Source organism: Miniopterus natalensis, chromosome 13 (genome assembly GCF_054644295.1).
Source record: "Miniopterus natalensis isolate mMinNat1 chromosome 13, mMinNat1.hap1, whole genome shotgun sequence".
NCBI classification, from domain to species: Eukaryota; Metazoa; Chordata; class Mammalia; order Chiroptera; family Miniopteridae; genus Miniopterus; species Miniopterus natalensis.
This window is the reverse complement of record NC_142093.1, coordinates 41,632,705-41,660,421: the sequence shown is the minus strand read 5'-3', so window position 1 is coordinate 41,660,421 and position 27,717 is coordinate 41,632,705. Positions and strand designations below refer to the sequence as shown.

At 47.9% G+C, this 27,717-nt stretch overlaps 1 protein-coding gene across 1 annotated transcript in view; it reads left to right on the top strand.

Annotated features, from left to right (window-relative positions):
- The first annotated feature begins 2,572 nt into the window (after nt 1-2,572).
- Nucleotides 2,573-27,717, top strand: part of SLC4A5 (solute carrier family 4 member 5) — a 69,344-nt gene continuing 44,199 nt past the window's right edge. Inside the window, exons 1-3 of the mRNA XM_087823646.1 lie at nt 2,573-2,657; nt 4,550-4,741; nt 15,709-15,838. Of these exons, the coding sequence (XP_087679772.1) occupies nt 2,573-2,657; nt 4,550-4,741; nt 15,709-15,838 (407 nt within the window). The remainder of the gene's footprint in view (nt 2,658-4,549; nt 4,742-15,708; nt 15,839-27,717) is intronic.

Below are 27,717 nucleotides of genomic sequence, written 5' to 3'. Positions count from 1 at the left end.
TTAAAGCCTAGCGTGACCCTGTGTCATTCTTGTCAGTTCAGTTCCCAAAATAATCCCAGGCGAGTCCTTTACTGAACTACTTTGGGTTCTCAGAGGGGCTCACTGGATGCCTTGTTGGGCTGGTCCCATGTTCTTAAATATAATAAGGTCAAATGGCTTAAAAGATAGGGTGGGAGGAAAAGCTCTCATGAGGCTGATGAATGTGGCACAACCTTTATTCTAGTTCATTTTCTTCCAGAGACACAATGTCTAATCTTGAGGGCTTAGTATCTCAGTAAATACATATTCTAATCTCTTCTCTAGTAATTGAACTACTTGTTCTGTTCCCAGTGTCTATAGCAAATACCTGGAACAAAGTGGATTTGTTGGACTAAATTGATGTTCCCTTGTGGATGGAAGGAGAGTGTTAAACGGCAGGTGATTCAACCGCCAGGGTTTTCATGGTCCGCCCATAAGGTTGGCTGCATCGCCGCCTCCTTGCTGCGGTGGACCTGAATGAAGGCTGCCTGGGCAGGGGCCTGAGGGTCTGCTCCTGGGTGCCCACTCCAGTGCGTAGCCTTGCAGGCTTAAGGCATTGCTTTTGTCAGTAGGGTTTGGATTCTCCGGGATCCCAGATATGATTCCAGGCTGGTGGCAGGATCAGTGAAGTGGAATGGGGCCCTTAAGTGACTCAGAACAGAAGAGAATTTGGTTCGATCCCTCACCGTAAAGCCATGTTTCCCACCAAGACCATCTATGATCTAAAGATGGATGGAAAACAACCCGTGGCTAGTGGGGCAGTAGAGGGGCTGGTGTAGGAAACTTCTGCTACAAATTCTTTCATTTGCTACGTGGCAGGGGCTGGTGTGTTGCTGACACAATTCCTTTGGCAACATTATAATGGATGGTTGTACTGGTTAACACTCTCTGGATAGAAGTAAGTCAAATCAACTGAAGCTAGCTGAAGAGAAAGGGGGGGGGGGGATTATAAGGCCATTGGGAGTAACAGGAATTCAGCTAGACCTCAGGAAGGGCCTGGAACCCAGAAGTGGGAGGTTTCTTCTAGACCATCTCCCACCCCCCATCTCTCACCTTCATTTCTTTCTTCCCTCTTCTTCCTCCCTTCCTTCCTTGGATCTAGGAATCGGCGCGATACCAATCTGAATCTTGGCTCCACCATTCCTGGTTCTGTGATACAAGGAAAATTACTTAATTCTCTGAAAAATGGGAATGAAAATTATACACTTCATGAAATTTGGCCAGGATTACGTGAGATTATGAAAGCAAAATATCTGACATTCAATTAATATACATTATATGAAATGCTGGAGATAGAAATTTTGTTTCATGGGTTCGGTCATGATTGGGAATTTTTATGATGGGCCCTGCAGCTGTAGTTCAGAGCAGTAGTTAATCTAAACACTTGCCATTCTGCCAACACCTGGCTTCGAACGGACAGCTTCCTTTGAAGGCGATCTGGGGCAGCCCTGTCCTCCTGCTGCTCCTGCACACTCCGGGAAGGGAGCTTCTCTCAAGTCGTGAGGGGGTGGGAAGGAAATGGTCCCAGTGCAGGGCTGGGACATATGCATGCAGAAGCAGAGTTCTCCGGGTTTGAACCCCTGTTACTCCATTTGGGCAGCCAATGAAGCTCTCTGTGACTCAGTTACTTCACCTGTAAGGTGGAAATAATGTTACTTATCTCATAGAGTTGTTGAAAAGATTCAATTAAGTCATACGTGCAGAGCATTTACAGTAGGGTTTGGCACATTGCAAAGGTAGCTATCACGATCTAAGTTAAAATGTACTGGCACATAATTTTTCATGGCATTCATTTATAATTAAAATTTTTTCTATTATACTTTTAAGTATGTCCCTTTTTTTCTTAATGTTTATTTATGAATATTCTTGTTTCTTCTTGATTCATTTTGCCCGGTTTGCCTATTTTAATAATCTTTTTAAATAATTGCCTTTTGGATTTATTAACCACCTCTATGCTTAATGGTTTTCTATTTCATTATTTTTAAAAATCTTTTCTATTTACATTCTACTTTCTTTGGGTTTTCCCCTCTTGTTCCTTTTCTAGGTTCTTTAGTGAATGCTTACTACATTTATTTCCTTCCTTCCTTCCTTCGTCCCTCCAAGTATGTTGCATCCCACAAGTTTCAATATGTAATAGTTGTAATTCATGAGTTCTAAATATTTAATAATTTTCATTGTGATTTCCTATTAAACCCATAATTAGTAATTATTTTAGTTTCTAAACATATATGTGTGTGTGTGTGTGCGTGTGTGTATATATTTACTATAGAGGTACAATATGCATTCTTCAAAATTTACTAAGGCTTTTCTGTGACCTCGTAAATGTGTTCTCTCTGTAAATGTTCCATTTGTAACAGAAAGAAAGGTGTGCTCTCTATTTGTTGGAGATGGATAATTGAGCTTCTTCAGCTTGTTTATACATTCTTTTGGCTTTATTTTTTTCGTCTGCATTAAGGCCTCCCACTATGAGTATGGATTTAACCATTTCTCCTTGAAATTCTGCCTCTTTATGTGGTGCACATCTTGAGGCTGTGTTCACCTTTTACTTACAGCCATGAAGGTGAAGGAGGAGAAGCCTGGGGTAGGCAAGCTGGGCCCTGCTAACCACAGGGGGCGATGTCAGGATCCGGATCAGGAAGGTAAGGTCACCTTGAGACCTTGATGCAATTCCTAGAATATCCTTATAACAACCCTTCCAGCTGGGGACTCTAGAGAGCTGGTCCCTGTTCCTGACCCACCCACAGTGTCTCTTCTAGACCCAGGGGGACCAGCTTTCTTTGTGTCTTAAAGGGACCACATGGTCAGGCTGGAGATAGAAAACTAGCACTTTGCTTGCATGGATTAGGGCCCAAAATGAAACTGACCTAATTTTACAAGATCTCCGAACCGTACTAAATGCCAAATACCAACAGTTTATAGATTCTAAAAACGGCAGTTCAGTTAAAACCAGTGCAAAAGGGTGTTGAGTGAAGGTATTTCTGTTGCTTCAGAATTGCTGACTCAGAGGCCCTAAGGGCCCTACACTAGCAGAAGCAGCCACAGGGCTTATGAAAAGGCAGCCGGACAGGCTGTGGCCTCACCATTACCCCAGCACCACGTGGAGGCAAACGCTGGTCTCGCTGCCCAGCGGCGCTTGCTGAGCGGCCGAGTGTGTAGAGCCGCTCGGGGACTGTCAGCGGGGAATGCGGCGGCGGGTTCCTGGGAGAACCTGGCATTGTCCCGAGCAAACGGCAAGATGTTCTCAGTGGGAGAAGAGGTCCCACAAATCAAAGAGGGAAGAGGGTTCGCCATTCCCCGCAGTTCATCAGCTAACTGGCCACACCCTGACGATGGGAGCCAACACCCCCCTCCCTCCAAAACAACAGAAAAACCCACAACAAAATAAAACAAACAAGCATGGGACAAGTAGATCCTGGGCAGAAAGTGAAATACCTCCCAGACAGCCATCTCCCCTGATTTCTTTCATAAGCATACTCTCGTGTATATAGCCCCATTGAGGGCCTCTGTCCTGTGTCATAAGCCATGTGTCGTCATCGCTGCTCCGGACCAGCAGGGATGGGGAGCTGGGGGCTCTGCTCCTGTGGGCAGAGTTCTAACTATAGCACCAGGGGCATCTTTTCTGGCAACACTGAGTTGTTCAGAAATGGAGGTTCCTTAAAAAATTAAAAATACAACTATTCTATGATACAGCAACCCCACTTCTGGGTATATATCTGAAGAAAACAAAATCACAATCTTGAGGAGATATCTGCACCCCCATGATCATTGCAGTTTTTTTTCTTTCTTTCTTTCTTTCTCTTTCTTTCTTTCTTTCTTTCTTTCTTTCTTTCTTTCTTTCTTTCTTTCTTTCTTTCTTTCTTTCTTTCTTTCTTTTTCTTTCTTTCTTTCTTATTTATTTATTTATTTATTTATTTTTAATTTTATTATTGTTTAAAATATTACAGATGTCCCTTTTTCTCCCCAGTGACCCATTCCACCCCGTCCCTTCCCCCTTCCCAGTCCCTCTCCCCACCATTGTCCTTGTCCTTGGGTTGTGCATATATGCACATAAATTCTTTGGTCACTCTCTCCCCCTCCACCCACCCACCCTCCTCCATCCCTCTGACATTCGTCAGTCTCATCTATGCTTCCATGTCATTGAATCTATTCTGTTCATCAGTTTATTAAGTTCTTTAGATTCCACGTATAAGCGAGATCATGTGATATTTGTCTTTCTCTGCCTGGCTTATTTCACTTAGCATAATATTCTCCGGTCCATCCATACTGTCCCAAAGGGTACGAGATTCTTCTTTATAGCTGCATAGTACTCCATGGTGTAAATGTCCCACAGCTTTTTTATCCACTCATCTACTGATGGGCACTTGGGCTGTTTCCAGATCTTAGCTATTGTAAACTGTGTGCAGCTTTATCCTTAATAGCCAAGGCATGGGAGCCACTACAATGTCCAGCAGGGGGTGAATGGAGGGTGTTAAGGAGAAATGCCAACTTTTAATAACTCTTGTTTCTCCCCTGTTTTGTGTTGTGCCCACAGACTGCCATTCCATCCACATTGGGCTTTCAGTCCCCAGTTGCCCTCAAAGGAAAAGAGACCAGAAAGGATATCATTCAGGCCGGCAAAAGGTCTGCTGGGACCTGTGGCCCAACAGGCCACAGTGGGAACTGACTGGCGTGGGAAGCAGGGGAAGCAGCGGGGACAGCATTGTGGATCATGCCAGCAGGACCCGTGAGTTCTTGGGGGGCCCACTCTGGGGAGCCATCTGCTGGTGGGGGCAGGCGGGACATGGCAGGGCAGGCGTGGCTCAGCATCCCGGTCCCCCTCTGCCCTGCCGCTATCACTGCGGACGGTGTCGCTGCTCAGGGACGCTTTAGTTAGGCTGAGCCCGTCTCTCTGTGGTAACTTCGAGTCCTCTGCTCTGATCCATTCCATGTTGATTTCATGGTTTAATGCTCAGAATTATTCCCTCATTTCTAAATTCCTAGGGGCCAAATGGCTGTTGCCTTAAGAACCAATTTGGTACAAACATGACTGTGGGGCAGGAAGCGTTGTGCTCAGAAAATGGAATTCCTTCTTCCATTACCTCCACCCTCCCTCCTCATCTGAGCTGAGGGAATGGTGCAGAATTGTCTAGGACCCTGCATGGGGGCTGCAGGCCCTGGGAAGCTTTCTCAAAGGTCCATGGAGCCCCAGGGTTTCCTCTGCTGCTGCAGAGATCAGTTCTGGGCTGATTAGGAATAGTTTTTTGTTCTTTCCTGTGGAAAGAAAACTATCAATCTTAGGGGAGCGAAAAGACTGGAGCTCTGAGAGCACAGACGTGACATTTTAGTCTTTTGTGACTATGCTGTTTCTAGGGATATAATTTTACCCTTATATTCCAAATCTGCCCAATGAATGGTATTTAGTTGGTTTCTATTACATATTTTTACTGTCTTGAGCAAGGCAAAATTAGTGATTTTGCCATCTAAACCTTCAAAGGAATGTCGGGGTCAATGGCAGGGTTTTAGTGTCCCTGTGGGAGAAGACCTGACCTATGTGCTCCAAAGGCCTTCAGAGCCACCCCAACCCTGCAACTGCCCTGAACCACTGGTCGGGCACCCAGTCTACCAAGACCTGCAGCCTTTCCCGAGTAAGTGTGTCTATGTGGGAGATGGGTTATTGGCGAGTCCTTTGGACGCGTCCAGGGTAAGAGATAAGTACTGATTAAAATACAGCTGTGTGCACGCACACACAAACACACATGCATATGCATGTGCACACACACACGCCCAGGGGTAGGAACATCAGGGACTCAGCGGAAAGCAAGCCTGGTTAGAAAACCTCCTGACCCATGTTGGAACTGGATGCCTCAGGCTCACTTTCTGGGGCAGTCCTCTGTCACCCCACTGCTGCTCCACATTCAGGGATGGAGCCGCCCTTTGCAAGCCGAGTCTGTGGGTTCCTCCTGAGCCAGGGAAGAAGCATGTGGTTTCGAGGTGGAGCTCTCTGCTCAGACGGTTTGGGGGATAACTAATAAGTGGTATTTTTAATTAATTTATTTTTTTTTAAATATGTTTTTATTGATTTTAGAGAGAGGAAGGGAGAGGGGGAGAGAAATAGAAACATTGATAAGCTGCTTCCTGCATGCTTCCTACTGGGGATCGAGCCCCAGTCGACCTGGGCATGTGCCCTGACCAGGAATCCAACCAGCAACCTCTGGGTTGTGCATGGGATGTAGCTCAATCGAGTCAAACCGCCGAGGGTGTAAGTGACGTTTATTGATGTTACATGATGCATCACATGGCATCATGAATGGTGGGTTGTTTTGGTGGTTTCTGGTTCAGTTAAAGGGACACTGCTTTTACCTGGAAACCAGAGGGGGAGAGAATGTAGAATCCTCTGGTACATTTGTGCTTTGGGCTTACTGTTTCCATACCTCGTGCACGTGTTGCCGGCTTGTCCCAGGCGTGGCTGTGGAACAGGGGAGGGAGAACAGGAGAGTGTAGGAGGGCAGGAAATTTTAGGCAGTGTCTTTCAAGCCGGAGTAACATAGGGACCCCTTTTAAAAAGAAAATCAGTTCTTGTGGACCCATGAAAATGCATTTGTTCATTTGTAGAGCCAGTTTTGAATGATAACAATAGGAAATTTTCCCCTTACAGCCGATAAAAGAAATCTTTTTAAGATTATCGTCAAAATGGAAACACAAAATTTAAAAATCCCATAGAACCCACCTACTCCTAAGAATACATTCCAGATCCAGTTCTAGATGCGCTGATTTAAGGGAGCCGCAAAGCCTGCTGGCAGACTCGGAGCCACAGAGGTTTTCTGTAGCCGTGGGGCTGAGCTCCTGCCACTCTCCACGGGGTGGTGGAGGTGGTAGAAGGACCCCTCAGCCATTCACTTCTTCCGAGCCAAATGGGGCTGTGTATGTGTGATGCAGATGCAAACCCTGCTCCAGCACAGCTCAGGGTCAGTGACAACGGCCTGCTGAAGGGACCACAAAACATGCCAGAATCCTTCCACTTGCACAGTCTATCTAACTGCCTGACTCTCCTACTTCAGGGCACCTGACCAGTGTTTTTCCTCTCTGAGAATCCTGTCTATTCTGCAAATCCATCCAGGCAGGCGGTCAGCTGGCCTGGCCACGTAGCCCCAGTGGGAACTCCCGCTACGCCAGACGGGGATCATGCAGAATGTGGGGGCCCGGGCTGGGCCGGGTGGCTGGATGTGGCAGGGCCTGAGCATAAAGCAGGCTGTGCAGATGAAGGACTGACAGGAGATGCCTTTAGTTCGTGCCTCGCTGAATAACGGCCAGGATCCAGCAAGACAACGTATGGGAAGGAGCTTTGTACCTATGAAATGGCTATTCATTATAATTTTGTTAACTAAATGTGTCGTATTAATAAAAGGGAGCTACTACTCTCCCCATGTTTAGATTGGGAAATCAAGGCTCAAAGGGATGGAGCGTGATGTAGCTGTAATCGGTGAGGCTGGGATTTGAAAACAGGCCTGTTGACGCCAAAGCCTGTGTGTGCCCCTCCTACCACACTGCTGTCCTTTGTAGGATGTCATCGGTCAGTTACCGCATTCACCCAGGCTGAGAGTGACATCCTGCCCAGCAGCCGAATCGCCTTATGGTGAAAGGAAGGAGCAGGCTGGGAGTAAGGGCCCCAGCAGCTGGGTGGTTTGCCCTCTCTCCGCACCCCCCTTCCTTTCCCCAGTGAGAATGTGATTCCAGGAAGTCGATACTCAGCGGCCAGGCAGTTTCCACTCGAGCAGAGCACGGATGCCAAGTAGAATTATCAAGCTTGGCGAGGGCCGGTGAGAGCCATGCCCCTGCCCCGGAAAGCATGCCTTCCTGGCTCTGAGAACCTCTTGAGAGGCCATTAGGAGCAAGCGGGTCGAAGCAGCTTTAGAAATACCGTTGCGCTTCTACTTTTCTAGGCTTGAAATAAGACCTGGAGCCACGATCCAAGAGAAACAAACCCAGCCAAGCCAAGCCTGGCTGTGTAGTTCCTGGAGTCCGTGGATCTTCATCTGTAGAGGGAAAGATGGTTGTGGGATGACCAACAGTTTGCCTGGGACCGAGGGATTTCCCAGGACAAGGGGCATGGGACTTTCAGTGCTAAAACCAGGTCAGTCCCAAGCCAACCAGGACTGTTGGGCACACTAAGGTGTTGTGAGTCGCTAAATGCTATATAATATGGTACATGACAGCCACCTGATGCAGCAGCCCAGCACGTGGCGCGCTACACCTTCCCTGGGCAGGAGGAGCAGAGAGAGGAGAGGGGCCTCAGGGTGGCAGGGTCGGGGAGCACTGCGGGAGTAGCAGGGACACTCAGAAGCTGAAAAGGACTGGGCCTTTGGAGTGTTAGAAAGGCCGGGCTGGTGATGGTCATAAGGGAGGAAGGTGTCACTTGCTGTCAACAACAAAAATAGTGATATCACTTACTGGGTGACTGGTGTATGCCAAGCACTGTGCCAACCACATCACATTTACTATCTCAATGGCCACCACAATCCAGCGAGGTAAGTGTGAAACTTCCCACTTTATAGGTGGGGAAACTAAGGCTCAGAGAGTTTAATGCCTCGCCAAGATCCTATTGCTAGTCATTAGCAGAGTCAGGAGATGAACCCAGGTCTGGGCTGTGAAAGCATCACATGGGTAGAGAGAATCCTCTGGAATCCTTGGTGATCTCTCTGGTGTTTCTCTGGGGGTCAAGGTCACCCAGCCCCGACTCGGTGTGGTATGCAGTGGCTGCCCAGTGGTGCTCAGGAGGTACTGGGCTGACTTCAGCCACAGTGCAGTGTGAGCTGTGGGGCCTGGGACCCTCGGAGGGACCCCTCCCCCTCAGTGTCCTGCGCCGAGGAGCCCGCCAAGGCAGGAGCTCCTCCATGGTGGCGTTTGCTTGGATTCTGCACCTAGGCACATGCCCCTGACCCTCTGCTGCTGTTTTCTCAGCTTTAAAGTGACCGTATTTGATCCTCAAGCCTCGGGTATGAAAATGTGCTAAATGGAGCCAGGCAGTGGGCGGAGGGGGGGCCACCAGCAGGCTTTGGTGTCCTCCGGGCTCCCTAACCAGGGCCTGCTGGGTCTCCTGTGCTGTAAACTGGGTCTCAGTTTTCTCATCCGTGAAGTGAAGGCTTTGGACTGGACGGCTGCTAAGCTCCCTTCCCGCGCTAAGCCTCGGTGAATTCAGGCTTCAGAGCTCCTTGGAGCAGCCGGCGGCTCAGTGACCTCTAATCAACCTTGGCACATTCTAAGTTCTCAGTAAGCACTTGTTGAACCAAACCCAGGAGATTAGGAGTTTCCCGGCAGAGCAAATAATTCCCCGGTGGGGTTCACTGCACACCCTGAAGTGACCAGTTCCCACTGCCTGCGGACTCTCAGAAAACACCCACTGGGTGATGACATTTGGGACTTCATCTTAGAAGTAGCTGAAGGAGAGAATCAGGAGTTTGCGTTTAAAGTTGGGAGGAGAGAAACCAGCTCCAGGCATGGTTGTTGTGAAATGTGAGACCCCACAGCAACCCTCTCCCGAAGAACCCCACCTCCACAGGGGCTGTGTGGCTGAGGCCACTCCAGCCAGCTCACCTGCGGCCAAGGCTCGTAAGGAGGCCCCGGGGAGTCTCAAGGCGAATCCTACCTCTGCCTTTATAAAGGGACCTGAAGAGAGGTGCCCAGGCTCTCCCGGAGCTCCCGGGCACCGTGGGGAGGGCTCAGGGGGGAGGGGGGCTGTTCTGCCAGTGCCCTCACAGGCCTTCTGCTGAACCTGGCTGCCGTCTTGAGGCTCTGCTGCAGCCACGGAGCCCTTCTCTGCCAGTGCACCTGAGAATCTAGCTCTCTTCACACACACACACACACACACACACACACACACACACACACACCCCTCATACTCACAGTATCTTTATTTCCCTTTCAATATAGCTTTTCTCTTACATACACCCTCTTTCTCACACTTACTAGTCTCTTCTCTCTCACATATAGTCCTTTCTCTCCACCTTCCCAGTCATTCATACGTTTCCTACTCTCACTCACCCCCCCCCCCCCCCCCCCCCCCCCGCCTGCCTCTCCTCACCCCACGCCTCCCCTGCTGCTTAACTGGAAACAAGAGTGAGTTTGTTGTGCCGGGGCCAGGCCAGGAAGCAGACCTGTGGAGGCAGCGGCCGGGGTGGGAGCAGCAGCAGAAACAGGCTGGGGCCAGAAGCAGTGCCGACAGCTGGAGACCCCAGCACTCAGCTGTTCCGGGGAGCAGGTAATGCCCCAGACAGGGCTCATTCAGCGATCCTGCTCTCTGCCCTGTCTCATCTGTCCATGACTATTCCATTTATTTGCCTTCTTATCTGGCCTTGAAGGCAGAAGGGGGTTCTAGACTCAGGGAATGGTAGACACAAGGTCTCCCAAGAGTGATGTGCCCTCCTTTTTAGAGAACTGTGTGTGGTCTGATGTGGCTGGGGCCCAGGGCATGTGGGGTTAAGGAGGGCTGGGGCCCAGGGCATGTGTGGTCAAGGATGGCTGGGGCCCAGGGCATGTGGGGTCAAGGATGGCTGGGGCCCAGGGCATGTGTGGTCAAGGATGGCTGGGGCCCAGGGCATGTGGGGTCAAGGATGGCTGGGGCCCAGGGCATGTGTGGTCAAGGATGGCTGGGGCCCAGGGCATGTGGGGTCAAGGATGGCTGGGGCCCAGGGCATGTGGGGTCAAGGATGGCTGGGGTCCAGGGCATGTGGGGTCAAGGATGGCTGGGGCCCAGGGCATGTGGGGTCAAGGATGGCGGGGGCCCAGGGCATGTGGGGTCAAGGATGGCTGGGGCCCAGGGCATGTGGGGTCAAGGATGGCTGGGGTCCAGGGCATGTGTGGTCAAGGATGGCTGGTGTCTGGGGTGGCTGGGGTCCAGGGCATCTGGTTCAAGGACATGACAAAACCTGGAAAGGCAAGTTAGGTAAAGATCATAAAGGAAGTTTTGAGTTCATGTCACAGACCCTAGGCCTTCAGGTGACAGAGAGCCACTAAAGGCTTTTCACCTGGAGAGTAGCATGATTAAATCTACATTTAAAAGAGTAGTTCTTGACCTCTGATCCCACGGAGAATTAGGGTGCCCTCTCAGAATCAAGCAGTCAGTCTTCTTCCAATTTTAAAAAAAATTAAGGTGCCCTGGCTGGTTCGGCTCAGTGGTTAGAGCGTCAGCCCACAGGCTGAAGGATCTTGGGTTTGATCCCGGTACAGGGCACGTATCTGGGTTGCAGGCGCAATCCCAGGCCCCGGGTCGGGGCACGTGTGGGAGGCAATCGATGTGTTTGTCTCACATTGTTGTTTCTCTCTCTCCCCACCCCCATTCTGAAAAGCAACGGAAAAAATATCCTCAGGCGAGGATTTAAAAAAAATTAAAGAAAAAGTAAGGTTATTTGTTCAATTGATAGTTTTTCTCCTATGAAGTTTCCTTAAACCTCTGATGTCTGCTAGCAAGTGCCAGCTATTAATAAGCCACAAAAAAGATGTAAGTTTAAAGAAATAGAAAAATTAATAAAATCTATTTAAATAAATGAGCTCTATTGAGCTATATACAGATACATTAATAGTACTTTCTGCTAATAAAATTATTTCTAATTCATAGACACAGTATTTTATGGTGCTGCCTGAAGAGCACCCTGCCTCCCAGGAGTCGGCTGTGGGGATACATTTGAAATGTTATAAAAGCAAACTCTGCTGTTACATAGGGGATGGGAATGTTTGGGGCAACCAGAAGCTGTGGGAGGGCAGTAGGTGGCTATTGCAGTGACCGGAACAGGAGGTAGCAGGAACCTGAACCAAGACAGTGGTAGTGGGTGGGGGGAAAAGGGAGAGAGATAAAAATATTTAGGAAGCAATTGAAAGAAGTCAGTGTCTGATTGGACCTGGACAGTGAAAGAGAAAGAGGCTTCTGGAGTGATTCCAACGTTTTTTGACTGGATGGCTGGGTAGCCAGGGGTGCTATTAATTAAACAGAGAAGGGCAGGGTTGGGGTGTTGGAAGAAGGGATGCAGAGCTGTTTTTAATATGTTGAGGTTGACTTGAGAACTCCCAGATGGAGCAGTCCAGTTGGCAGAGGGAAATGCTCGACACAGGCAGGGCCTGGTGACATGGGTAATCTGGGGAAAATCATTTAACAGGGTCTGGGGAAGGATATCAAGAAGGCGTCCTCAAAGAGATAAGAAAGAATATCAAGAAAGTGCTGTAGTGTGAGAACCAAGAGAAGCATTTTGGTTTAGAGGGAGCAGTCAGCACCACTGATGTCCCAGAGAGACAAACCAGACCATAGCTTTACAGTGCTGTTGGCTTGATTGCTTTTATTAACTTATTGGTTTGAGGATAAGATAACAAGAGAGGTCTTGGGGTGGGGTGACTCTGGTACATAACATAAATGAGATTAGCAGGGTAATAGGGAGTAGTGGGGACTGTGGCAAATTAAAATGCATATGCCCAACAAAGGAAGGCAGCCATCACTCAGCTCTAGTTCGTTGTTGCCAAGCAAGAATGCTGGCACGATCATCAGAGCATCTAAATTTTCAAGAAAAGTCAGAAATAAGGATTTTTATATGAGATCTCACAGTTTTTTATGTTAGCAACAATTTCAAAAACTTTTATACTCTGTGAGGGCTGAATTAAACACATCTTTGAGCTGCCAATTTGAAATCTCTGTCTTAGTCAATGCCCTTAGTGTAGTGGAGCTGAACCAGTTATAACAGGTTGGGAACTGATTGGGTAAGGAGGAAGTGGGGACAGCAAGTGTAGACCATTTCTTCAAGAAGCTGGGGGAGCCCTGGCCGGTTTTCTAAGTGGTTAGAGCATCAATCTGTGGACTGAAGGGTCTTGGGTTCAATCCTGGTCAAGGGCACGTACCTTGGTTGCAGGCTTAACCCACGGCCCAAGCACATATGAGAGGCAACCAATGGATGTGTCTCTCTCACATCAATGTTCTTCTCTCTCTCTCTCTCTCTCTCTCTCTCTCTCTCTCTCTCTCTCTCTCTCTCTCCCTTCCTCTCTATCTCAAATCAATAAATATATAAATTATATATGTGTGTGTATATATTTTTTTATTTTATTTTTAATTTTTAAAGAAACTGATGGAAAGGAAGGGAAAAAGAGACCAGGAGAGTTTGGAAGGCAGGCAGGACCAGGGGAGGGTGTTCTAAGGTAGGAAGAGCTATTTATAGGCTAGAGAAAGAGGGTGGAGGCAGAGAAATTGAAGCTCTAAGTAAGGAAAGGCTAGCTGATGAAGTAAGGATTCAGCAGAAGGGAATGGATGGGGTCAGAGATTAAATTAGAGGTAGGACTGCCTAGCTGGTGTGACTCAGTGGTTGAGTGTCGACTTATGAACCAAGAGGTCACCAGTTCAATTCCTGGTCAGGGCACATGCCCAGGTTGTGGGCTTGATCTCCAGTAGGGGGCATGCAGGAGGAAGCCAATCAATGACTCTCATGATTGATGTTTCTATCTCTCCCTTCCTCTCTTTGAAATAAATAAAAACATATTTAAATAAGTTGGAGGTAGGACTCCTTTGTTCAAAGGTGGAGTGTAACAGTGGTTCAGAGGCAAGAAGTGATGGATTTTGTGCCTGGAGGCCTGTATTTTCTTGGTGAAGTCAGGTAGGAGATGGTTCAGGAGGCTTGAAATGAGAAGCAAAGGTTAGGAATGGCACTGAGGAATACTGGAAAGGTGCTGACAAGGATGCGTGGAAGGTGGCTGCACTTCTGAAACCTACTAGAGTGGAAACACTCCATTGGCATAGCTGCGTGGTTTTCTTCAGCAGGGCTCCAGAGCCTGGGTGCTGGATTGGTGGTGAAAGGGATTAGCACCTGCTGCATTCCCGGCCGTGTGTCATGTGTCTTACTCTCCTCATCTGATTCATTCCTCTCAGCAACTCTGTTCACTCAGATTTCACTCATGATTAAGTGGCAACTCTGAGGTTCACACCCATGGCTACCTGGATTGAAAGCACCCTGCCTCTACTATACCACTGTACCCCACTGCCTCTCCCTGTACCCCCAGGACACACCTGCAGAGATGAAGACTGGGCCAGTGAATTCTTGTCTGGGCATTTGCTGGCTGATTCTATTGGGAAGTCAAGGAGTAAGAGAATGGAAGGTGTGAAGAAAGAGTTGTTGAAATTATTGACCATTGGGAGTTCATGAAGAAATAAGTGTGCGCCAAAGGGAACTGAGGGGATGGAGGAGGTTTATAGGAAGGGAAGCCTTGGTGAAGCCCAGGAGACAGTCAGTGAGATATTGAACTAGGGCAGAGACAGTGGAATCGATGAGGAGGGAATGTATTCTTGAAAACTTTCAGTATGTGAGTGGAGGTGAGAGAAAGAGGTGAGGTGAGGATGAGTCCCGGGTGTCTGGCCTGTGCAGTTGGGTGGACAGTTTTGCCTTTAACCAAGGCATTCAACTTCATGTCATTGTCTCTCTTGCACACCATGCTCTAGACACACTGACCACCACATTCCCACCTCTGGGTCTTGGAAACACTCTTCTTCTAGATATGCACAGCGACTCCTCCCATCTTTCACATCACAGTTCAAATACCCTCTCCTCAGAGAGGCCTTTCTTGACCATGCCCTCTAATGTAGCTCCCTGGTCACTTAATTTTCTTTCAGAACACTTATCACTACCTGAAATAATCATTTATGGATTTGTTTATTTGTTTATTGTCTGTCTCTGCCACTAGAACAGATGTTTAAGAGAGCAAGGACATGCGGGCTTTCTTCACAGCTGTTTCCAACACCTAGAACAATGCCTGGCATGTGGTACACGTTCATTAAATATTGAGAGAGCCCGGCCAGCGTGGCTCAGCGCTTGAGCATCGACCTATGATCCAGGAAGTCGTTGTTCGATTCCTGGTCAGGGCACATGCCCAGGTTTCAGGCATGATCCCCAGCTGGGGAGAGGGGGGACATGCAGGAGGCAGCCCATCAATGACTCTCTCATCATTGATGTTTCTCTCTCCCTCTCCCTTCCTCTCTTTGAAATCAATAAAAATATATTTTTTAAAAATATTGAGAGGAAGGAAAGAAGGAAGGAAGGAAGGAAGGAGGGAGGGAGGGAGGGAGGGAGGGAGGGAGGGAGGGAGGGAGGGAGGGAGGGAAAAGAGGAGAAGCATGCCTGGTCTACAACATTCAGTGTCAGAGGAATATCAACTTTTGAGGTGCTGGAGACACATCTGGGAGGTGACGGTCATGGGCAGTTGGAAAGCAGACCAGGAGCTCAGGGACAGGCTGTCATCCTGCCCATGGAGAAAGTCGGCCCAAGTGGCTCACTGGTGCAAACACCTTGTTTCACCCGGCTGATGGCCCTTCAAGGCCAATGCTGGGAGTTGACCGGCTTGGGGCCCAGTGGGAAAGGGATCCCTCTGGGTTTGTTATGCTGAAGTTGGGTCACAGTTTTTCTCGCTTCGCTTTTCCATTCGGTTCCCTGTCCTTGTTGCTGCCCTGGTTTTGGACATTTTCCACCCTTCATTGTCCCTACAAGACCCTGGATTTTGAATGCAGATGAAATCCTTTCATCTCTGTTCTTCCCAAGAATATCTCACCCACGTGCAACCTAGAAGCGGGACTTAGTTTTACTGAACTGGGAAACACATTTCCCTCCCACTTGGGTCCTGCTCCATTTCCACTGGCCTCGCAGCCCCCTGTCTCCCCCAGGGCACTCAGTGGACCCCGCTGTCCTTCACTTGCAGGGTCTCCAGCTGCTGAGCAGCTCCAGGACATCCTGGGGGAGGAAGATGAGACTCCCAACCCCACCCTCTTCACAGAGATGGACACTCTACAGCACGACGGAGACCAGATGGAGTGGAAGGAGTCAGCCAGGTGAGGCGCAGCCCAGGTGGGAGGGAGAGGGGGGCTTCCCACTGCGGTCTGCCAGGGCCCAGGCTGAGCTGGCTCTCCTGGTGGGAGGACCACCGACCAGTGGCCTCACAACCTGAGTTCTGAAGGGCACTTCTCGGCCCCTTAAGACCTTCTTCCTATCTGCCTTCCTTGGTATCCAGAACCGGGCTAGATGCTGAGGAGTAAACAGAAACTTATGACTTTGTCTTTATCCTCAAAGAAATGAAAATCCAAGTGGAAAGATAGACCAGACACCCATGAGACCATGAGGAAATAATACAAAGGCATATATTCTTTTGTGTCAAATGGTTCAAACTAAATGCTATAGGAGAAGGGAAAGTACCAAGCAGGCTGGGGTAGATAGGAGGGAGCGAATGTGTGCCAGAAAGAATGCGGGTGGTGTTGGGGCAGGACAAGCGGCGTGCAGCTTGTGTGGGCCGCAGAGAGCTGTGGCTATGGGGCAGTAGAAGGAACAGAGGAGCCAGAAGGCTGGAGCAGGGAACCTCGTGGTGAAGTCACGGGGGCCAAGGGAGGATTGGGGTAAGTAGTGCTGGCCATACCCCGGGGACTGAGTGACCTCTGAACTGGACTGGTCAGCAGGCCCAAATGCTACCAAGAGCCCAAGGAGAAGGAAGGATGTGGTAGGAGGCAGCTGGAAGGGCTGGTGAGAGGGGGAGGGACCCTGGGAAGGGAGCTGAGAGGGTCCGGAAGACAGAGCATGCCAATGTTTCTCAACCTTTTTTTTTTTATTAGCATCCCCCACCCCAAGGACATTTTAACTTAAGCTAACTTTATTAAATTAGAATTTACTTTACTTTATTTCTACCAAATTTCACCCTTTGGGGGCTGATACTGCCCTGGTTGAAAAGGCATGAACCACCTGTGCCCAGGACTGGCTCCGCCTGGGGGCCACCATGATGCCCAGAGCCTGACAGCTGCCCCCAGCCATGACCTGGGTCCTTCTCTCCCCCACCAACCTCATTCACCTGGGTAGTTAGTTGCTCTTCAGAGCAAAAAGGAGCTGGTTTTGACATCCCCAACCTCCAATCTCTCTGGAAGAAAGGCTGTCGGGAAGACTAGCAAGTCCTTGCAGGACTTGGGGAAGGAATAAATTCCTAGCCTCATGGCTGGGCCCAGTCTCCGTCTGGATGCCACTGAGCCTCTTCTCATTAGCCCATTCAGTGAGCCCTTACTAGGTGCTAAGCAATTCATAGGCTCCTCTCATTCAAGCTGCACAAGGACGCTGAGAAGGAGGGAACCATTATTATCCCCATTTTACAGATGAAGATACTGAGGTTCAGAGGGGCAAATAGCTTGCAAGGGTCAGAGCATGCAGGTAGCTGAGTGTGGATTCCAGCCCAGGCCCGTCTGACTTCCCAGCCTGAGGACTTACGCACTTTGTCAGGCTCTCCTCATTTTGTCAGTCATCTCTCTCTCCTTCCTCCAAGTTCCAGGGACTCTTATTTCCATGAGAGGACATAACGCTGGAGATGGTTCCACCGAGGTGGGGACAGCCACAGAGCCTGGGGCATCTATCCAGGGCTGACAAGAAAGGGGAGGACATTTTAAATGACCAGGGCCTAGCCTGGGCTATTGTGGCTTAATGCCTCTGAGGGGCTAGTGCCTCCCTGAGCAAGTGACTTTCTTGTCCAAGGGGACAACTAGAGAGAAGGAAAGTTGAGAATGGCCTTCTCAGAGGCCCAGTAGGGAGAGGGAGCCTTCTCCCCACCGTGGGCGAGGTCTGCATTCAGAACCCCTAGGAGGGGAAGCCATGGGAGGAGAGGAGCGCAGGGCCTCCCTACTAGGAGTCTCCTTTCTCTGTCCCAGCCTCCTTTAATCTCTCCAGCTGTCGCCATCTGGTTTCCAGCTAACTGTTGGAGGTTTGACCAGGAGGCTTCTACAGAGGTCAGAGGAAGGGTTTGCCCACTGACCCACAAGTCCACCTTGGCCGAGACAGTCATGCTGGGATTCCTTCAGGCAAGCTGGAACGGTAGAGGTGCTTGAGGCCAGGCTTGTTTGAGATCTGTCACCTCTCATAAAAGAATGGGAAGCATTTTCCTCAGCTGACAGGCTGTAGAATCTCCTCAGGGAAGTGAGAGGTCTCAGAAGTTTCCTGAATTACAAAATTAGTCAATTGTAGTGGGTTCTGGGCTTCCTTGGAATAATAGGAGAAAGTGGTGGGGAGTGGGACCAACGCCTTACACAGACACTCAGGCCCTGGGGGGGTCTATACCCACCTCAAAGAGGATGGGGGAGGGGGCCCTTTAATAAAAATATTTCATTTGCTGCAGGAGTGTTTGCTTTATTGCGTTAGGAGATTAACAGAGTGAAAATCTCCAATCCGCAAGGAATTTTCCCCGGCAGTGCTGGGTCGGGGGTTATTAGTTTGGGGGATGTTTCGGGCCCTTGGAGAAGGAGTCGCCCGTGGATGGATTTAAATGGCTTTTTGAGCTCCTCTGAGCCTTGCCCCTCTGAGCATAATGGGGACTGTGTGTAGGCGTCATTTAGAAAGTGATCAATGCTGGTAGGTCAGGCTGTTCATGAGATAGATTTTTGTTAACTCTGTCTCTTTAGCTCTCCCGGGAGGGAAATGCAGTGGCTGCTGGTCCTGACCTTGCCTGGAGGGAGGGCTGTGCCAGGTGGGGGGTGGGCGACCCTTCACTGCCAGCAAACAATTCACTGAGGATTCCTCCCAACCCCCTGCGGGTACAAGGGAAGGAGAATGACCTGAGCTGGAACCGTCCAAAAGTGGAGGGCTCTTTGGGGTTACGCAAAAACACCCAGGGCCTAGAGTCTCCCAAGAGCTCTCAAAGCAAATTTCAAATCCAAGCTGCCTCTGGTTTCAATTCAGAGAGGACCAAAGGCATGAACTTGCCAGAAAGTTCTTATGAGACACACATGCTCTGAGAACATATGTGACCAGAAAAGAACAGAAAGGGAGAGGGGAGAAGGGGGTCGGCTTAGTTGGGTCAAGCCAGCTCGGGGCATTTTCAAAAGCCCTGAACGGTTCTCGGTGTGCAGGTGGGGGTGCTGTCACTGTGCATGGACAAGAAAGCCTGAACTTTGTCGTCTCAATCCTAAACTGCTCCTGCTCAAGCTCTTGTAGGTTACCCTCCTGGTATCACTTATGCTCGTGGCCTGTGACAGGATGCACCCTGGCCCTCTGCTCTCACCACTCGCCTGGAGTCGCCCTTTTGAGACCAGAGCTGACCACTCCATGCGTAAAGCAGGGTAGGAAGCTGAGAGCTCTTAGCACAGAAGTCCACAAACCTCACCCATTCATTTAACTAACATTTACTAAGGGTTTCCTACCTGTAAGCCCTGAGCCAGATGCTGGAGGTACACAAATAAACACAGCAGATGCCATCCCTGCTCTCAGTCTAACGAGGCACAGAAGTGAACAGCCGGGCGTTTGGTGATGGGGCTGCTCTGAAAGCACAGCACAGTGGCACCTAGCCAGACAAGAGGGTCAAGGAAGGTGTCCAGGAGGAAGAGGTGCTCACACTGAGACCTGAAGGCTGGGTCAAGGTGAGCCAGGAGAGGGGATGGGAGGGGAGGAGGCCCTGGAGCAGGGGAAGCAGACACACAGAGGGAGGGGCAGAAGTTTCCTGTGGTTGGACTATAGAGCAGGGGTCTGGGGGTGGCAGTGGCAGGTCCTGTGCAGGCCATGTTGTGGAGTTTGAACTTGATTCTGAGGCTTCAGAGGACCACTGAGGGGTTTGGGGAGGAAAGGGACAGGATTGTTTGTTTGAAAGAGGTCACTCAGGCGAGACAGGGCCGGTTGGAAGGCTGGTCAGGTGAGAGATGATAAAATCCTGAACCAAGATGTTGGCAGTGGGACTAAAGAAAAGGGGTGGATTGTAGACATATTTTTTGAGCATATAATTTAATATTACATATATATATACACACACACACATGTATACACACATATATATACATATATATATCCTTTTAAATACTTTCTTTTTAGAGCAGTTTTAGCAGCAAAATTGAGCAGAAGGTACAGATTTCCCATATGCCTCCCAGCCCTGCCCATGCGTAGTGTTCCCCACTAACATCCTCCTTGAGGGGGGCACATTTGTTACTACTGGCGAACCTACATTGACACATCCTTATCACCCAAAGTCCACAGCCTCCATCAGGGCTGCTCTTGGTGTTGTGCCTTCTATGGGTTGGGACATATGTATCTACCATTATAGATCACACAGAGTATCCTCGCTGCCCTAAAAGCTCCTGTGCTCTGCCTATTCGTTCCTCTCTCCTTCCTAATCCTTAATCTTTTTCACTGAATTTGAGACGTGTCTTAACAGGTAGAACTGACAGGATTTCATGGCATATGGCTTGTGGGGGAGAAGGAGAGTCAGGGAGATACCAGGTTTCGAGTTTGAGCAAGTGGGTAACTCATGGTAGCAATTTAGGAAGCTCAAGAGCAGCAGTAAGGTTTTGTAGTGTTGGGAATTTTGCTTTGTTTGGGGGGAGGTTGATGATGGGTTCCATTTTGGACATGTTATGTTTGGGGACACTCCAAGTGGAGATGTCTAGCAGGTCGCCGTGTAGACATAGAGGTCTGGAGTTCAGCACCTAGGGAGTATCTATGGTTCCTCAGACAGCTCTAGGAAAATTCTTCATTGACCCACAAGAGAATTCACACTGACCTTTGGTTTCTGCTGAAAAATTCAGGTCCCTGATAGGACTCAATGGGAAGCTAAATAGCTTTGCTAGATAATGGAGGGAAATGCACATTCATATTACTTTTAAGAAATGAATCTGAGTCACAAAATTTATTACCAATAGGCTTTAAGCAGAAAGCGAAAACACCATGTCGTGCATGACGCTTTGTAATACATGGGTGTCAACTCCTAGGGTGATGGGCGATGGAGTGGGGATTCGAGTTACAGAATAAAGTCAGTGAGGCCTCATAGATAAAAAAAATCAGTACAGTGGGAGTGTACTTCACAAATTTTAGGTGAGTAAACTTAACTTCATCTAAGAAACAAATTCACACAAATATAAGTTTTAGATGCAACATAACCCTAATGTTAAAGGTTGTATTCTATAGGAGATTAAATTTTTAAAAAAATCTTTAAAATTAGGATTTTCTAAGGGGAATTTTGGAAAACAAATTAACCAGGCCATAATTTAATGTAATGATATGGAAAATAAGTACAGAAAGGAAGGACCTTCACTCCAGTCACAACATTTTTCTATATTCTCCAGATTTTACTCGTATCTAACCTCACATATGGCCTGTTCCTTGCGTTGTCTTCTCAAAAGCCTGTGTCTTCTTTTTAGAGAGCACTGGTGTCTGATTCTCGGGCCCCTGTAATTCCGATGCCACTGGTCTGGGGTCAGCCTGGGTGTCGGAATTTGTTGAAAGCTCCCGGGTGATCCTTAGGCAGCTAAGGTTGAGAGCTGCCGAGGCATGTGCTGGCCAGGGAGGCTCAGTGTGGGTTATAATTTCAGTCTCCATCTGAGGATGGAGCTAGATTTCAGCCTTCTTAGTCTTCGGCCCTTTTCTATACCCTCCTTTAAACAGAGCCGCCCTCTGCTTCTCACAGCCCGTGGTTTGAGCGCTGGCAGGCCCTGGCTACCTATCCCTGGGGGCTTGCCCTGTACGCTTTCCATAGCTCCTGGTATTAACTGAACGGCAGCTTCCTCGAATCCTTTCTGGGACCAAGTTACTAGTCGCAGGAAAGGCCTCAGCTCTGGACCCCCTTCGCGTGGCAAGAACTGCTTCCTGTGACGCGTGACTCTTCGAGGTTCTGTTGAGCTCCACCCCAGCTGGGAGAGGGCAGCCTGAGAGTCCTTTCCAGTCTGGAGATTTTCTTTCCGCTTGACCTGCTTCTCCAACTCTAATTCCCCGCTTTTTGAAGCCAACCGCAGCATAAAGGTCACTTTGCAATGAGTTGCTTGGGATTACAAAATAACCACCACTCAGGCTTCTAAGAGTTTAAACCTGGCTTTGGTCAGAGGCCTTCTAAAGAGCCCATTTCTTTATTCATTCTGAAAAGGGGTAAAACATTTTATTATGGAAAGTTCAAATTTATACAAACGTAATATGTAATAGAATGAACCCCCATGTACCCAGCACCCAGAGTCAATGGTTACTGGCTAACTCATGGGCAGTCGGGGTCTCTCTCCCCACCCACTACCCTGGACCCACACACCGGACTCGGCTGACACAAACCCCAGACACCATGTCATTCCACTTGTAAATATTTCTATATGAATCTCTAAAAGATAAGGCCTCTTTCTTTTTCAATTATTTTTTATTGTAGTAAATGTACTTAACAAAAAGAGAGCCCAACAACTGTGGGCTCTTGACTATTTTTAAGTGTATATTTTAGTGGTATTAAATATGCTCATAATGTTGTGTAACCGTCACCACCCATCTCCATAGAGCTCTTCACCTTATAAACTAAAACTCTGTATCCATTAAACACTAACTCCCCTGCCCCTTTCCTACAGCCCCTGGAAACTACCATTCTACTTTCTGTCCCTATGATTTTGACAAATCTAAATGTCCCATGTAAGTGGAATCATATAGTATTTGTCTTTCACAACTGGCTTATTTCACTTTATATAATGTCCTCAAGGTTCATCCATGTTGTAGCATATATCAGAATTTCCTTCCTTTTTAAGACTCAGTAGTATTCCACTGAACGTATGTACCACATTTTGCTTATCTAGTCACCCACTGGGGGACACGTGGGTGGCTTCCACATTTTAGCCTTTGTGAATCGCGCTGCTATGAACATGATGTACAAATATCTCTTCAAGACCCTGTTTCCAATTCTTTTGGGTAAAGGCCTCTTTCTTTTTATCATAATCACAACAGCACTGTCACATCTTTTTAAAAAATGACAGTAATTCCTTATTTTCATCAAATTATCCAGGCAGTATTCATGTTTCCCAGATTATCTCATATTTTTTTAATATATGATTGGTCCCCACATTGGGTTTGGGAGATATGCCTCTTCGGTTAGTTATTTTTCATCTACAGCTTCCTCTTCTTTATTGTCCCCTTGCAGTTGTTACTGCTAAAGAAACTGCGTCATTTGTCCTGTACAGTTTTCCACATTCTGGATTTTGTTCATTGCGTCCCTGTGGTGGCGTTTAACTGACTCCTCTGCCCTGTATTTCCTCTAAAGTGATGGTTGGGTCCAGGCTTCTCTGTTCCCGTCTGACGTTTTCACAAGACTGTTTCATAGGCTGTGGTGCCTGCTTCCGCCCGTGGGCGGCTCCTACCCAGCCGATCGTGTGTGTGCCTGTGATGTTGACCGTGGTCTTGACTATGACCATCACTGCTTAGATCACTGAGCATTTTAAATCACACTTAAACCGCACAGTTGTTGGGCTCTCTTTTTCTCAGTCATTTCCTCAGAGCCAGACCTCACCCAAAGTGATCAGTGAGGCCTTGCTACCCTCCTGCAGGAGGGCACAAGCATTTAATGAGGTCTGCTCGGGGCAGGGGACTCTATGGGACAGCAGAGAAGGAACAGTCCCTGTCCTCAAGTAGCTTGATGTCTATCTGGGGAAGCAAGTACAGATGCCCCTCAACTTACCATGGGGTTAAGTCCCAATAAATCCAACATAAACTGAAAATATTGTAAGTGGAAAATTCACTTAATACACCTAACCTGCAGAGCATCACGGCTGATCCTACCTACCCTAATGTGCTGAGAACACTACACGCCTGCGGCTGGGCAGTTTCCTTAGTGTCACCTCAAGAGCACGTGCCTTCCTCTTCTCACCAGAAGCAGGAGACACAGATGGGCACTTGGTGGACAGGATGGGATGTGAAAACACAAAACACAATATCCAAAGGATGCTGGCAACACAGTACACAGTAAACTGGTTGTTTACCCCGGCGACCGCATGACTCGGTGGGAGCCGAGGCTCACTGCTGCTCCCCGTATCGTGAGAGTATTGACGGGGGAGCATCACCAGCCTGGGAAAGCGGCAAAACTAAAAATTCCAAGTATGGTTTCTAGTGAATGCCTATCACTTTCACATCATTGTGAAATTTAAAAATTGAAAATCGAACTATTGTAAGCCAGGGACCATCTGTATGTACCAAACAATGGGAAAACACAATTGACTTACAATTGTGATCATAGCCTCTGGGCCCCAGAAGTCAGGGATTTTACCTAGAATAGCCCGTAGCAGAGGTGCCTGGGGCCCATCCAGATATTCTGATATAAACTGATCTATGATATGACCTAGACTTAGAGACTTTAAAAGCATTTTAGGTATGTTTGTGTGCAACCAAGTTTAAGAATCATCATCCCAGGATAATGGTTCTTTATTATTATTATTTGTTAATCCTCCAGATATGCTTTTATTGATTTGAGAGAGAGAGAGAGAGAAACATTGATGTGAGAGAGAAACATTGATCGGTTGCCTCTTGTATGTGCCCCGGCCAGGGATCAAACACACAGCCTAGGTATGTGCCCTGACTGGGAATCAAACCTGCCACCTTTTGGTGTGCTCCAACCAACTGAGCCACTCGGCCAGGGCCCAGGATAGTGGTTCTTAAAGTGTGGTCCCTGGAGCAGCAGCAGCAGCAGCACCTGGGAACTTGCTAGAAATGTCTACATTCTCGACACTCTCTCCCCTTCACTCCAGACCTATAAAATCAGAAACTCTGGGGTGGGGTCCAGTAATCTGTATTTTCACAAGACTTTCAGTGATACTGTTGCGTGCTTAAGAGTCAAAACCCTGTCCCAGGTGTTTGTTATAGGAGAACTAAGAAGGATAACTGGGAGGGACTTTTAGAGGAAGTGACACTCTTGCTAGGTGATGGAGAAAGAAGGGATTGGATCTGGAAAACAAAGAAGAGAGAGGACGTTCTACTGTATAGACCTATGATCCTCAAAGGTGACCTGCCGATCAGGAGCATCAACACGCCTGGGTGCTTGTTAGAAATGCAGAATCTCGGACCCATCCCGGGCCTGCTAAATCAGAATATGCAGTTTAACAAGACCCCCAGGTGATCTGTATGCACATTAAGAAACGAAAGCATAGCATGGCCACACTAGGAAAGAGGCTCTGGATTTCCACTTCCTCTCTTTCACCCCGTGGTGTCAGAGCCATTCTAAGGGAAAGGGGCCATGTCCCCTCCTGTGTAAAGAGAATGAGACACATGTGCACAGAGTGGCCTGCCTGCATTGGGATCCCAGGCAGGTCCAACTATCCCTGGTCACACTCCTCTATGTGATTACAGAGCACAGGCTCCTCAACCCCGGCGCACAAATAGACTAGGAGCTTCCATGGCCAGAACCCCCTCCTGATGGGCCAACCATCCAGGCATCGGTATTTTAAAAATCCCTCCAGGAAATTCTAACAGGCAGCTAGAGTTGAAAACCACTGTTGCAGATCTTGGGTCCTCCGTGTTTCCATGTTCTACTCAACGTGAAAGTGAGCTCTGTTTCTAGCTATAGCCATTAAAAACACAAAATTGATGTTCTCTGGAACTAAATAAAACCACTGCTTACCCTCCTTTTCAAACTAGAGAATAATATTTTGGTTTTAGAAAAAAGAAAAAGAACCGCTCCCCCCCCCCAAATTGAGTTCCGGGTCGCAGGCTTGCTGTTTCAACATCTTGCTTCCCAAAATAGTTGCAAGGAGAACTGGAGAGGTGTTCCTAGTGAACTTCTCAAGTATTTTTGAAGTTGTCACGTGAATTTTTGGAAATCAGGTTAGAGATGCCAGCAGCAGAAATCTAGTTCTGGCATCACCCTGAGCATGGCAGTAGGTAACTTGCTTTTCTGCAGAGTGCTCGGGTGGGTTGGTTTTCTTGTCTGTTTGTGTGTAGAGCTAATTTTTGTAGGTGCCTAACACAGTATAAATAGTTGAAGTCCTGGGAGACGGAGAGGACCGACTGTCCTTGCTATCTGAAGTCAACAGAGGATGTTTCCAAGAGGAGGCGCTCTCACCCCTCCTTCCAGGTGGAGGTGCGTTTGGGCAGACAGGAAGCTGAAGAAGGGGATGTCAGGGAGACAGCTGCCCCCCGGGGCTTGTCCTTCATCTCTTCCTTGAAAACCCTTATGTTATTATAGCTTTTAGAAGAACTTTGTATTGGTATCATACAACCTTGGATCTACCACCATTTAAATGGTGTTTCCCCAAATAGATCTCCCCATTTAAAAAGCCAGCGACACTTGGGTGAGTCTCCGAGGCAAGCGTTTGTGTGGTCCCAGCTCCAGCCCTTGGTGTTTTAGGTCTTCACCTGCAAGGCCTCCTCTGATCAAACCTCCCCATCCTGTGTCCATTCAAACCCCCAAGGCCCTGCCAGGTGCCCTATTAACTGATCTCAGATAAAGGTATTGAATCGGGATGTTAAACATTAATGATGCAAAGTACTCACACAATTGTGTAAAGAGGGAATCTGGGAAAGGAAACGAGGTTCAACCCCACTAGTATCCAAAAGAATGCAAATGTGATGTGATTTTTCAGTTACCAGCTGAACGAAGGTAAAAAAAGAATGGAAACACTAGAGTTGGAGAGACTTCAGAGAAGTGTGAGGTCGCCTGGGCGCTGGTGGAAGTGTAAATAGCCACAATTTCTGGAGAACAATTTGGCAATGTGTGCCATACACTTAGAAATGTGCCGACATAACAATTTCACCCCTGAGAGTGGATCCTAAGGAAATTATTGGGAAGGGGCCAAGGGTACTCAAACCAGCTTTGTTTATAATGCAGAATAATTAGAAATATCTAAATAAATGCTCGCCAAGTGAGGATAATTCATATCAATTATGGTCCTTTCATACAATGGAATACTAAAGAGCCTTTAAAATGATATGAATTTAATAAGCATGACAGCATGTCCATTAGATAGTATGCTCTATGGTGTCAATAATGTAAAATTGGTTGTGCACATGTGCCTTCATGCACACAGCGATCTACAACGGTAGTCATCGAAATATCAGCCATGGTGTCTTCTGGTTGGGAGAGCTTTGAATGCCTTTAACTTCTTATTTTCGTTGTTTCTAAAATTATGAAAGCAATATTCTTTGCTTTTACAGTCATTGCTAACACTAACAGTGTGCAGTATGTGCCAGGCACTACTCTAATTGCCATCTACTATTATTATTCCTGAGAAAACAAAGGTAATGAGAGATTAAGTAACTTGCCCACGGTCCACAGCTGGTAAATAATGGAGCTGGGGCTCAAAACTGGTCATCTAACTCCACAGGCTCTAATTAACCGGAGTAGAGTGAAAATCTTTGCAATCCTCCCCCACCAGCAAACCCAGTCCTAGCCTCAGCAGTAACCATTGTTAACCATTTGTCAGATAGCCTTCCAAAATTTCTGCTGAAATTTCTTCCAAAGGTTGTCCTTCCAAAATTTTCAGGTACACGAGCACAAACACAGGGTGGTATTGGCTCTCCTGTTAGTATGCAGAGCTCATCCTCAGACTTTCACCCCTAAGGGGTATTTTGTAGCATGGACATAGGGCATGGATGTGACCATGACTCTACTAAAAACTGGTGATTTCCAGCTCTTCACCCTTGCAGGCCAAGCAGTAGTAAACATCCTGGTATACATATTACTGTGTGCAGATGTGTACTGATATTCCTGTGATAATCTCCCAGAAATGGAACCACTGGGTCAAAAACTGCACACTAAATGGTGAAAGAGGCTGCCTGATTCCTGGCACCAAGAAGGCTGTGCAGCTAGTGTAAACATACTACATATAGTGTATACATATGCACAGTATATGCACACATACATACTCTCTCTCTCTAGATATATCCATATGCTATATCCATATGTGCAGTGTGTAATACATACCTACAGTGTAATGCATACATACACACACTACATACATACATATGCTATATACATACATAC